We start from the raw sequence: 13,869 nt of genomic DNA, 5'->3' as shown, positions 1-13,869 counted from the left end.
GGAGAAAAAGAACACAAAATACAATTTCCAACCATCACTCTCCAAATAAAATGGCTGGTTCAAAACCTACAGCTAAAGGAGGCAGGGAGTACTAAATGACATTTCAGTCTTTTAGGGAAAACAGAACACAAAGAGTCAGTAATAGCTTACAGAAAACACGACGGCAAATCTTGGTCAAACATGCAGCCTGTTTACATATGCCCAACCGTTTCAATCTCGGTGCACAGAGTGTAACCCAACATGGTGCCTTAGACTCATTGCTTTTCATTTGTTCTGTCAAATCTTTTACTAACACATTTAGAATCTACTGTTTTTTTTTATCATTCTTCTTTTCTTCAACATCTTGTTACCATTCTTCCTCTTTTGTACTGGATCCATAATATTTCCAAAGAGATTTCTGTCTCTTCTGTTCTACATTACAGTAGGTCTCTACCATCGTTCTCACTTCTGTTTGACGTTACATCTAATCAGGTCATTTGAATCTGTATTGGAAGTCTATTAGTTCATGATGAAGTTGCTGGTGAGCACATAAAAAGGAGACGAGAAAGGAGGAAGTGGAGGACAGGATGTAAAGACTGAGAGGAACCTCCACAGCACTGTGGGCCCACAGGCAAATTAAGGTACTGTACATGAAAGACATGGGATATTCATGGGAGTACTCTTTCAAGCAGAACAAACTAAATTCCATTCATTGTACTGTATTTAGTAGCAGTGCAAATGTCCAAAATAAATATTTAAACTTCAAAATATAAACTATCTATTCTAAAACTAGCTTCGTCTCTCAGTGTGGTTATGTGATGCCCAGAGGTTTGGATTCAGCTTACCAAACAAAATCACATCAGCACTGAAATGGCAGTTATGCTAAGTAGTGAATTAAGTACAGTCTTGAAACATTAAACTATTTCCTTGGTTAGATATGAATGAGCCAGATCAGAAAACACAAACCTACCCAGAGTGTGATCATGTGTTCTCATCAAAGGAAATGATGTACCATGTTTCTCTGTACCTTCATTCTCTTAGCTCCTTTCCACCTTTTCTGCAAATTCTTTCCGTAGCCTTCACCAACCTGGCCCCTACCACCTCCTTTTTTCATGCTGGGGAGAATTTCAGGGCTGGCTTCCCATGGAGAAGCATGATTTGTAAAAACGCAATAAAAATGGAAAGACGAGTGAGACTCGGGTGGTGGAAGGAGAGGTTGGAAGAACAGCAAAGCGAGCTCCCCTGCTGCCACAACCTGTGGTGGGGCATTAACAGGATGTCAGACCAGGTAAATCTTCATAACCTGACAGCTCTGCTACCTTGGACAGGAATTGAGTTTTCTGAGGGTATGAGCACCAAGAGGTGCTCAGAGAACTTACCAATCCCTGATAGGAGACCGTCCTCCTGTAAAAGACTAGTCGGTTGCTTGCGCCAGCAGCTTATTTCTTCTAACAATTTATGGTTAGGCAACATCTAGTGGGTGTAGTAATTATGACAAAAGCAAAAGAGGAAGTTTGGTTGACAGTATATCAAGTGACAACATCCTTGTTAGGTCTTAGAGGTATAGGGTGGGCTGGATGGATGGTCACAGGAGGTCAGTGTATGATTCCAATGTGACACACTGCACTTTTGTTTTTTTAATTTATGGCCATTCTACATTCTTTATGGCCATTAAATGCGTGTTTATTGCTGTAAGCAAGACAATGAAGGTCCTGTAACCTCATTTTAACCCAAACCAAGCAGCTCTGGACCTAAACCTAACCAAACTGCAATGTTTCCATAACCTAAACTTTGTGTTTATGATTGTTTTCATTATGACAAAAGGTGCAGTAGAGACAAGACATGTTTATTGTCGTTTACTGTAGGTTGGAGGACTTGTTGGAATGTTATAAGAGGACTGATCAATTTAAAAGAAAAGTTAAAAAAACTGCCATTTAAATTATTAGCATGGTCACAAGCTCAACCTCTGACTTGCTACAAAATAGGAAGACTTGGTAAATATACCTAGATACAGAACCACCAGCTGTAAAAGATGCACAGACATGCTGTTTGCTTTAACAGGAAGAACAAAAGTCCAATCTGAATTTGTAGCTGTTCATTAATTGCCAATGTGCTGTTTTTATCTGTCAGATATGAGAAGATAATAGAAAGGTATGGTCTTGAAGTGCTAATTTTAAGTCCAGTATAAGCCATTTAGACACCCTCTCTCTGTTTCTTTTTCTCCTTCACACACACACACACGCACACACAAAGGGAAGGACGCAGAGAGAAATGTGTTCCCAAGCAGCAGGAGAATCTTCAATTATGGAAGGATGCACCATCAATTTAAGGGCTAATTACATGCGTAATGAGCTCACCGTCATGCGTCCACGCCCACATCACCGCGTCCGTCGCTCTAACCACAATTAAAAAACTATATGCGACACGGTGCTCTCATTTGATTCACACCATGGAAATTAATCCTCGGATAAATGTGTTTGACGGACACCAAACTGCTGCACGAGCTATGGTGGCGACGCACTGCTGTGTCGGCTGGGTGTAAACTGTTTTGCATTTAGCTTTACAGAAAAAAAATAATGTGAAATAGGTCAAGACAGGTTAACTTGATGACTGGGTAAATTTCAGACATCATCAAGGCCAGTGTGCACGAACTTCGTGTAAATTCACCCTCAAGATTTTAATCCCGGATGTAAAAATTTCAGGATTAAAACATGCCTCTATAGTTAAAAGCATGTAGTCGTATTTCGTCTTCTTCATGTTTAAGTATCAAGCAAGAAACCCCTTAAAAGCAGAAAACCTCTGAAACCAAACGGTTGTGAATCCAGAACCAAATCCACCAAAACCAATGAAAAAATTTGTGTTACAAGTAAAAACATCAGCTGTGTATAGTATGACTAGAGAGTTTATATGCCGAAAAGAACAACACATGCTTTTTCATAATGCTAAGACGGCAAGGGGAGGATTTAAGGGTATTTTACTAGATAGCAGCAGCATGACTACAGCGTTAACATAGTGTTTCCAAAACACGGACACCTTGCATTTTATTTTTTCCTGAGTTGTGTTCTTTATTTTGGTAAAAGCCTAAGCCTGCACCTCTCCTTCATTTCCCCCAAATTACTAATTAAATATTTAAGTAACTGCATTTCCAATAGAGGAAAAAATGCGTTCGTCATGATAAAACGATTTATTTAGTATTTATCGAGGAAAACAAAACCAATTCTGCAGGAAAACCTCGCCCTATTTAATTCAACGTGAATATGAATAAAACCTGTGATTTTATATGTTATTAAATGTTCACAAACTGATGAAAATGACTTGTTGACTGCTTACTTTCAGCAGAAAAACGTTTTTTTCTGAAATAAAAGATTTTTTTATTTGTCCATTTTTGGTTTTATTCTGGATGATTTCCATGAATAATAAAGTTCTACAGATCTATTATTTCGTTTTTGACCTGCAGAACAACCCTCTGCTCTACAATTTAGACTAGTTTAAGTATTTATTTCAGCTTGATCCTGTTCTCTGCGCTAATGACAAGAACACAAGATCAGATATGGAAAGCGCCGTGCATACCTTGTCTTGCCAAACTGACGCCCACGGTAAGTGGCCAATCAAGAAATGACTTTCAGCGGTTCCACCCAATCAGAGCGAAGTGGGCGCATAGTGGGCGGGTTCTTAGCTGCTCCGGAGAGGGACATTGACATCGTAGAGGAGAGGAGAGGAGGCTAAGACTTGAGTGATACTCGTTGCGCGTTCTGTAATTTGGAGAGGTGTATGCAGCGCACGGCCCGTTCGCCTTTCCAGGTGGAAATCCAGAAGGAACTAGGACCAAACTTAACTGGGACAACTGGTGAACCCGGTTCAGGACAGGTGAAATTCCCAGTAGGCTGTCTGTAAGGCCACAGGATCGATTCAGGCGTAGGAAAATACAGCGAAACTCGGGTAGGACTGCTGCACATATATCTGTCTTAACACGTCTGTCAACTGTGGTTGTTAATATTATTATGTTTTAATTTTCTTAAAAAGTGAAATGTTCTGTCAGAGAGGTGAGATTATGCCACAGACGGTTCTCCCAGCGCTGTTACACACGTTTCAGTGATTGTGTTGGGTTCAAATGTCATTTCCTCGATTTTGCTGGAGTATGGAGCGTTTTATTTCTGTGATTCCCGAAGCAAGAGAAAAGCAATGTGAACTGTTTTAGTCTAGATGTTAAAGACATCTACATGTAAATCACCTCAGATACTGTTCACCTCACCAAAGCTTTGAGTACATTTTTTGACCAGAACCATAATATTGTGTTTTATAAGAAAAAGAAAACCTGTATGAATCCTTATAGCCTATGCATTTTTGATTTACAGTCAGGACATCACCTATATCGGTGAGTCAGTTGTTTAAATAGGTCTACATACGTATATTTTCTGCAAATGTAATTCCATTTAACAGTTGTTATCTTGGTTGTGTTATCAGTTGCGGCCATTGTTGCTGCTGTTAGCCGTAATGCTACTGTTAAAGTCGGGGATATCCTGGCTGTATCCCCTTCAGTAAATTCAACTTTTGTTTTGATTGATGGGTGAAGTCAGCATTATCTGACATGCACAAGGCACACAACAAAATAACACACCGGTCTTATTGTAAACATCTGGCCTCTGCAGGTCTAAATGGGAATACGGCATGGTACTGACTTCTTTCTGTGTTGTGCAGGTCATGGATGAACGCCAGCGGCTACACCTTGGAGGTTTAACTTCAGCCAGCTAAGGTCCATCAGGAATACCAGGGATATTCACTTATTTTGCAATTCAACGGTTCATATTTAATTTTCAGACTTTTTTTTTTTTAAGTTGACAAAAGCTACAATGAAAAAGAGGCAAAGTGGAGAGGAATCAGTCAGACTGCTGTTTTGAATGACCACCGCAGTCTCACACCAGGACGGATACAGTGAAAAGGCGCCGAGATGAAGGAGAAGTCCAAAACGGCCGCAAGGACTAGACGGGAAAAGGAGAACAGTGAATTTTACGAACTGGCCAAGATGCTGCCTTTACCGTCGGCCATCACCTCTCAGCTAGACAAAGCCTCAATCATCAGACTGACAACAAGTTACCTGAAGATGAGAATAGTTTTCCCTCAGGGTGAGCGATTAGCCCACTTGAACGCACCACTTTCACCTCTGCTGTGTGTTTTCTGACATTCCCATCAGCTGGGGAGAAGGCACTGACATTACGCATATGTTTTTACTATTAACATGCGAAATAATTAGAAAGAAAAATACAGCGAAACATAAAGGAGTGGGGGGACACTTTGCTTCATATAAAATCACTCTTCCACAACTTCCTTTTAACATAGTAATATCATATATAACACATATTTTAGTTCAGGTTTGTTACTTTCTTGTTCAGTGCAAATAAAATACTGATAGGCTACTAAAATATCCTAAACCCTTTTTGACCCAAACAACATTGTAGTCATGTTATGGAAGATAAAAAAAAAAAAAACAGTTCACTTAGATTTACCTGCTGTCCTACAGAAATATTATAGAAATATCATTTAGAAATTCTTGGCCGAGCTACAGGGAATCTTTACAAATGAATCGTTTTTAATTCAGTGTCCAAAGGAGACGATCCGCCACCATCTTCTGTGCACGTCTCTGCAGGAGTCTCTGATTGCGTGACTGAGAACAAGATGTGGTAATTATTAAAGAAAGAAAAAAAAAAGCTCTGCAAGTCTTTTAATCACCTAAAGCCATGTAACCAGGAGGCGCGCACACGTCTTACGCAGCCTGCCTCATGGGCTATAAGAAATAAAAATGTAATTAACGATCTCCCATGAAACCAAACCGTCATGTTTTTGCTGCTATTTATAACAGACAGGTCATATCATGCTACATGAGGTAATATAGGAAAATATAGAAAACAAATTGAGATGGAAAAGATCTGTGTTTTCGATCTTTTCTATCCTTGAGCCGATAAACGAGCCGTTCCTTCTCCACTCATCTCCTCTGATGGCGTGATATTAGTGTGCATGTCAGACAGCGGGGTCCTGTTTTCGCTTTCATTTATCAGAAGGGAGGAACAACTAATTTACTGTTGTCCAAGCTTCATGAGATTTCAGATTAATGGATTTTAATGAACCGCACTCGCTTTGCTGCACTTACACTGAAAATAGTGGCCTAATCGATTTACTGGACCAAAAAAATCCAAAGCTGGATATAAAATGTATATTTTAATAATAATAATAACAGAAATAAGGTGTTAATGTTACGTTATCTCTCCAGACTGAGAGCCTATATTACGCGTGCTACGTTTCCAGTCTTGTCCAAAATGTGAGAGACAGGAGTGGATCCTGTAAACGCTTTAACACTTTTCAACAGGCACATCTCTGACCTGAGGGTGTAATAACGACAACAATAATAACAGTGAGCACGTAACCCAAACAAAATACGTTATTAATAAATAAATAAAATAAAAAAACACGACATGTTCCGTTTCAGTGCCACAGAACAGCCCAGCATCATTCTTTCACTGTGTCCAGGTCTGGGTGAGGCCTGGGGTCATGCAAGTCGAACAAGATCCTTGGATAATATTGGACGAGAGCTGGGATCTCATTTACTGCAGGTATATTATTACTAACAGCATAATTAAATGTGAGCGATCTGCCACAGAACATATGCGCTCGGCGGTGTAAAAAAAAAAAAAAAATCCTTTTTGAGAAGTAACCTGTCGTTTGTTTGCAGACGCTGGACGGGTTCATCTTTGTTGTGGCTCCAGATGGGAAGATAATGTACATTTCAGAGACTGCATCGGTCCATTTAGGACTGTCTCAGGTCCTTTTCTGCAATCGCATTTATTCATTTCAGATTTTTTTTTCTGCATTGTATCTCATTCTGATATCCTATACTCTAAAGCTCATTTATGTTCCTTTGCAAATAGAAACATCTCGTCCATCAGGCAGTCTGTACCTATTAATTACCTGAGTTATTCTCAACAGGTAGAGTTGACTGGGAACAGTATTTATGAATATGTACATCCTGCCGACCACGACGAGATGACTGCTGTCCTGACGCCACATCAGCCCTATCACTCACATTTCGTCCAAGGTAAAACAAATCTCCTCTATAAAGATTTACATAAAATAAATGTCGTTTATTTCCGATTTAATTACAATTCACTGTCTAAAACCAGCATGTGGCTGTAATGTATGCAGAGGATATGTGTAGATATCACACAGTTGGAATATTTATGCTTTTAGTCTGCGCCAATGTGCGAGTTTTATATCGGCTCAAATTGGCCGCTTTAAAAATTTCCATGCATATATTTTTTTTTATCGCGCACAAACAATCCATTAATTTTGTTATCATTGTATACTGTTACTAAACCGTATTCATATTTGAAACAAGCCAGATTTACGCAGAATTATATCGACAGCGTGCGTGAGAGTTAAAAATATTTCCCCCTCCCTCAGAATATGAAGTGGAGCGCTCTTTCTTTTTGCGGATGAAATGTGTGTTGGCAAAAAGAAACGCAGGCCTCACCAGCGGTGGATACAAGGTAGGAGACGGCGTTTTTGTCACCGACGAGCTATTTCATTAACTTTTGTTGTAAATTAACAAAATGAATTGCAATTTGTTAACTAATAATCAATAAAATACAGCAGGTCAATATCAAATGGCTTTCCATGCTCTTCATATAGAATAATAATAATGCCACTGTGCCATATAGACTTCAGCAGAAAGTAAGAATTAGAATATTGTTAGTAATTTATATAATAACATGTCAATAATTGTGTTATATTAAAGTTTAAAAATACCTGCTATGTTAATTTTTTTTCTATGATTTGTTTGTGTTGCATATACACAACATTGTGTTTGCTTTTGTCTGGGTCTCCCCTGCCTTGTCACAGGTCATCCACTGCAGCGGCTACCTGAAGATCCGTCAGTATAGTTTGGACATGTCACCTTTCGAGGGCTGCTACCAGAATGTGGGCTTGGTGGCTGTGGGGCACTCTCTGCCACCCAGTGCTGTGACTGAGATCAAACTGCACAGTAACATGTTTATGTTCAGAGCCAGTCTGGACATGAAGCTCATCTTCCTGGACTCCAGGTGCACATTAGCCTAACGGTTTCTCTTACTGAGTTTCTAAGTTACTATAATAAATAGTTTGGTATGTGATGGTAAATATTTCTCTGGGCTTGAGTTAAGCCTATAAACTCATGTGTGCTCCAACAGTTGATCAGAAACACTTCTTCGAGGAAAAGCTGTTGCCTACAAATGCAATCAGTTCTTTTCCCCCAGGACTAGAGAGACATATGAAATAGCATTGAATCACTGAGCATATTTTTAATGTCTCTCCTTAATTCCTCTCCAGGGTAGCAGACCTGACAGGTTACGAGCCCCAGGACCTGATCGAGAAAACCCTGTACCATCACGTCCACAGCTGTGATATCTTCCACCTACGCTGTGCGCACCACCTCTGTGAGTTACAAGCCTGCTATATTAAGCTTTTACAACAGATCATCACACAGTAGCTGCTCAGAAAACATACTGCAGACACATCTTACACAAACACAAACATGCATGTTGTTAGATACGGTAATCTCTGTCTTGTGTCTGTTTGTTTTATCTCCTCCAGTGCTGGTAAAAGGCCAAGTCACCACTAAGTATTATCGTTTCCTGGCCAAGCACGGTGGCTGGGTTTGGGTCCAGAGTTACGCCACAATCGTCCACAACAGCCGATCCTCAAGGCCTCACTGTATCGTCAGTGTGAACTACGTCCTCACGTGAGTAATTCACTTGGGAATAAAAGTGATATGATGAAATTACAGGTACATAATCATTGTAACACAAGGTGTAAAGGGCTATAATGGTGTAAAAGCAGCTGCATTTTTAATGTTGTTTGATGGACAAGCAGCACCGAATATTTAACCAGATTAAGCAAAATCATGTCATACGCTCTTATTATCCATGCTTGAAGCTCATGGGTCTTTGTCTCTTGGAGAAATCCTTCCCATTATCCCTCTGTAGCCTCCTTGTACAAATCCACCAAATACTGCGGCTGCTGCAGGACTCAGGTAGTTGTGTGTTATGAGAGCACAAAGCACACTAAGGCCCTCTGAGACAGAAAGACAAACATCAGGGTTCAACCCCATCAAAAAACCTCTACTGTCACCATCACACTGCACTCTAAGGAAAGCAAAATCAATCAAATGGTGAACTAGGAATCAATAGCTATCTCATAGCTGCAGAACATGTTGGATTGTACTTGTTAGGTTTGGCTGATCCACATGTCACTTTTCTGTGTCGGTGCCTGCTTGTGTGTGTGTGGTGGAGAGTTTGTGTGAGTCTCTGGTGCGTGCATGTGTGCATACGGCTGCACTCTAAGTATTGATTTCTTCAATGCAGTAAGAAGAAAACAAAGTACAGTAACTACATTTAAACAACAGTGTATTTTCAAATGCATCATTACATAGGTCTAACAGGGAAGTATCCAAAAGCTCACATGCAGCAGAAAAAACAGCAACAACAACAAATGCATTTAAAAAACAAACAGCAACAGCAATCAGCTTGCCCTGAAAGCATTTTACCCTAAGAATCTAAATCATGCTTTGTGGTTGACTGGTGGCATATTTCAGACACAAAGTGCACTGGCATTGACCCCGAGGTTGAATTCGGCTAACACAACTGAGTTTGCACAAAGGCCCAACATTATTGGCTCAGTCACAAGTCAGCCAGGGCACAGATAGGATGCAGAACCAACCAATGCACCTGTCCCTGCAAGAGCAAATAACATTCACACTGTGCACTGGCTGTCCAAACACAGCCTTTCCCCCAAGGTGTTGTACATGAAGAATGGGTCATATTTAGAGTCATATTAAAAAGGCTGGCTGTACAGGGTCAGGAATGGGCCACAAGGTTTAGAATGCCAGGCGGCTGCTATCACATACCGTGGATGTGATAAGTTAAGAATAAGCTCATGTTTGCTGAACACTTGACACGGGAGCCTTTTCGCTCCCTTGTCAGCGACACTTGGCTTGAGTTCAGCCACAGGACAGTGGGTTAAAATGTCCAAGATTGTGCACATGTTGCATGCACGAGTAAAAAGACCATCTATACTATACAAAAACAGACTTTTTTTTTATAAGACTCTTGCAGAGAAGTTTCAGTGCATGTGTCTGCTCACATTTATGCATATTGCTTTCACGGCAGCATTCTGACAATGGCTGTACTGCAGAAAAGAATGATTAACTTTCTTCAGGGTGTCTGTTATTTTTCTCAGAAGTGGGAGGGCTCAATTTCTTGAACTTATCTTAAACGTTGTTTTCACTTTTCATAGTCCTCACATAATTCACATCATGGAAAGTGTGTTTGTAAAATAAGCTATCTCTATTCAATATTGACCAAGATATCTGCTGCAGACTAATGGCTGATGATGTCACTTGGTGTACTACTACCACCAGGACTGAATTTATCCTGAGGGGAATGCAAATGTCTGTATTTAATTTCATGGCAAATTTCAGTCTGGACCAAAGGCTCAGTCTGACTGACAGTAAGCCACATCACTAGCATAGCTAAAAAGTCACACTCTGGATAAATATGGGTTTAAACATTTATTCTTATTTCTAGCATATATTTTGTTTGTGTCAATAGGGACACTGAGTATAAGGGGATGCAGCTGTCCTTGGACCAAATGAGCCCCACCAAGCCAGCCTTCCCTTATGCTGACAGTCACGCAGAAGACAGGAAGAGCACCAAGTCACGTCTGACCCAAGCGAAGTCCAAAGCCAGAGTGTCACCCTATCCACAGGTAATAAACAGCCTGTTTTATAGAGCGGAATCAATAAAAGCTTAATTGTTAGAAAAATGTTCAAATCACAAACTCCCAGGACTATGATGTTCTTGTTTCTGTCCAGCCTTTTTCGGCTTTCAACCCAGAGCGTTCAGAGTCAGACCAGGACAGCCAGTGGGGAGGGAGCCCGCTGACAGATTCCGCGTCTCCTCAGCTGTTGGATCCCGGTGAGGCTGCAGAGGCATCTTGTGCCTACCGACTGTATCCAGACCCAAGCTCCCTGTGCTATGGCCTGGGTCTGTCAGATGATGAGCTTGCCCATGCCCAAGCCCAATCTCACACCACCACCTGCGACCGTGTCCGATGCCAGAGCAGCCGTTACTTCCTGGGAACCCCCCAGTCAGGAAGAGAGGTGTGGTGGGATGCCACGCGCTCTGTGCTCTCACTGCCAAAATCTTCTGTAGAGAACAGCGAGGGCTTTGAAATGACATCCTACCATGGAACCATTCACGGTGAGGTGTTAGGGTTGAGACCACAACCATCTGTCTCTGAAAATAGCTCTGGCCTAGCCTCTTCTAGTAGCCGTTTTCCAAATGTTATTATGGAACATGCTAAGTTGTTTATGCTGTTTTATGCCAGTGTGCTGATTGCTACCATCTGTTCAGAAATTGCCTGCAATGAAAAGCCAAGTTACTTCACATCCTCAAACAGTGAAACAGCCCCCACTGTGGTTCTGCCAAAACATCCAGTGTAACAGACCATAATTCTACATGCATTTAAAGTAGAACTGTGTGCATTACACTCAAAAGATGCAGCTCATGTTACAGTGTTTTACACACTGTAAATTTAGACAGAAATGATGAATTTACTTACTAATACAAGGTAATGAATTTGTTTCAAATTTTCTGATATGTGGCCATTGAACTGTTCTTACAGGAAGGGGCCACTGGGACGAGGAAAGTGTAGTGAGTTCACCTGACGGAGGCGGGTCCACCAGTGATTCGGGTGAGCGTTACCATGGTGACCACTTCCGGGCAAGCCCACGAGAGCCCAGCAAGATGGAAACCCTGATCCGCGCCACACAGCAGATGATCAAGGAGGAAGAAAGCCGTCTACAGCAACAAAAGGTGCCGGTGGACATCTCTGGCCTCACTAAGGCCCACAGCCCGTGCTTCACGTCCTCGCTGCCCCACCACTCTCAGCTCACCATGCCAAGCGTGGTGTGCCGTGGCCCAGGAGCCCCCAGCATTGACCTCCCCTCTGAACGCCTCCATCACAGAGATAGCGTCAAAGTGCTTGGCCCCCATGACAATGATGAAAACACCACCAGTCCTGCTTCTATGTCTCGTCTCAGCAGCCCCAGCTCTGACGGGATCCCCAGGTCGGTCCTTCCCCTCACCAAAGACTACCTGCAGACAGATTTGTCTCCGCACTCTTCACAGCCGCAGGGGAACTTGCTGCTCTATCCAAATCAGGAGAGGCAGCCACTGGACAGGCAAGCAGCCTACGCTTTGACTGGATACTCCCTGGAGCACTTGTACGACCCGGAGACCCTGCGGAGTTACTCGGGCCTGGCCTGTGCAGGAGTCCAGTATGATGTGGCATCTCATGTAAGGATGCAAGCTGAGCAGATGCAGGGACACAAGGCCACCTCAGTTATTATAACCAATGGAAGCTGACATATCTGGTGCAGATAGGTCCTGTTCTATAAGTCAGGATGTTACAGTAACTTGGTGCTGTATAAACATGCAACACTGACCAGGTGCTTGATGCAAAAGGCGAGACAATGAAAAAAAAAGTACCTGCACCGGCTGGAAGCGTGTGGCTCGTTCAGCACAATTTCTGTTTGTCAGGCGTTTGTATCATAACATTGCCTTTCTCTATCATCAGAGGATGATTTTCCAAGAAGCAGTATACAAGAAGTGACATTTGGTACACTGCCAGGCACAGGGCCGAGGTTTGCTCCATTACATAGACATATAGTGTTAGTTCAATGGCGGTGAACTAGAGTCCCCTTCCTGCAAAGGCGACCCAAGTCTGGTTAAACATCAAGCTGGTGTTTCTATTCCAAACATCTCACGCATCATAGGCTGTGTGAGTTAATCTGTCTTAGACACAATTTCCAAAGGCACTAAGAGAATGTGTTGTTCCATCGCCCCTTCACCTGAAAACTCCACTGCACAGAGCATAATGTTTGACACATGAAGTGCAACGTTTCACTGTTGTAGTGTTTCCTGGTATTTCTTTGTCAGTGGGCTGTATGTGTCATTTCTTTCTGTCCGAGTAGAGACTTTACCGGTGGCATTAAATTAGTTTTGGTGTTGGATTACGCCTACATTGGATTAAAAAAAAAAATGAAGTGGAAAAACAGAAAGTGAAAAAATGTCTCTGATATGTAAGTGTAAAATATGCAGGTCACATTTAAACTGTTCGGTGTATATGTAAAGCGTCCTCACCTCAAGCACAGAGAGAGATCACAAAGCCAACTCATTTGGAGTCTCCCTGCTGCCTTTGAATACAGGCACTGTACCTATCAGCTTACAACTGTGGTTAGAACAATACTGTTTACATATCAGAGTATCATTTTTCCTGTTTTACCTCACTTAACTTTAATCCATCTTATTAGCATACTGTACGTAGAGTATGCTTTAAAATCCACCTGCAGTTGTTCTCAAAGACAACCATTTGTTTTTGTTTCTTTATTCTGTCATGACAACCTAAAGGGTTAAAACAATTGATACAAACCTATCTAAAGTATGTTAAATGTCTCTAGTTTCTTATTTAATTTAACATGTAAATATCACGCAATGAACTTTTGGACAAGAAGTGACGAGATTATTTATTAATTGGTTAAAAAGTCTTAAATCTGAATACAGTTGCACCAAATAACCTTTGTGTGTTGATTTTGTTGTTAATGTGTCGGTCAAAGCTGTATTTGAATTAACACGCACACACACGTGCCTGTGCAAAGCTACTGTTCAACACATTTAAAATGAACGGATAAACACAGAGCTATAAGTATACATAACAAATGATGAAAGACTTAAACTTCTACATGGCTAAAAGTTTAATTTTGAAAGAAATTATATGATTTTTCCAAAATATCTGCAAAATAGC

General features: G+C 41.3%; 1 protein-coding gene across 2 annotated transcripts; it reads left to right on the top strand.

Annotated features, from left to right (window-relative positions):
- Positions 1-3,707: 3,707 nt before the first annotated feature.
- LOC109953826 (single-minded homolog 1-like) lies at positions 3,708-13,552 on the top strand. 2 transcript variants are annotated; one of them, XM_020589282.1, is made up of 12 exons: positions 3,708-3,918; positions 4,678-5,102; positions 6,502-6,584; positions 6,704-6,793; positions 6,958-7,066; positions 7,432-7,517; positions 7,870-8,069; positions 8,335-8,441; positions 8,599-8,746; positions 10,614-10,770; positions 10,877-11,264; positions 11,689-13,552. In XM_020589282.1, exons 2-12 carry the CDS (start codon positions 4,928-4,930, stop codon positions 12,429-12,431), a joined length of 2,286 nt encoding a protein of 761 aa, XP_020444938.1. In that variant the 5' UTR covers positions 3,708-3,918; positions 4,678-4,927; the 3' UTR covers positions 12,432-13,552. The 2 variants fall into 2 exon arrangements, with proteins under 2 accessions (XP_020444938.1, XP_020444944.1); XM_020589288.1 differs by lacking the exons at positions 3,708-3,918; positions 4,678-5,102; positions 6,502-6,584 and having other exon boundaries at positions 6,747-6,793; positions 6,962-7,066.
- Positions 13,553-13,869: the final 317 nt, after the last annotated feature.

The sequence above is a fragment of the Monopterus albus genome, unplaced genomic scaffold (genome assembly GCF_001952655.1).
Source record: "Monopterus albus unplaced genomic scaffold, M_albus_1.0 scaffold9.1, whole genome shotgun sequence".
NCBI lineage: Eukaryota > Metazoa > Chordata > Actinopteri > Synbranchiformes > Synbranchidae > Monopterus > Monopterus albus.
This window is presented reverse-complemented; position numbering and strand designations above follow the sequence as displayed.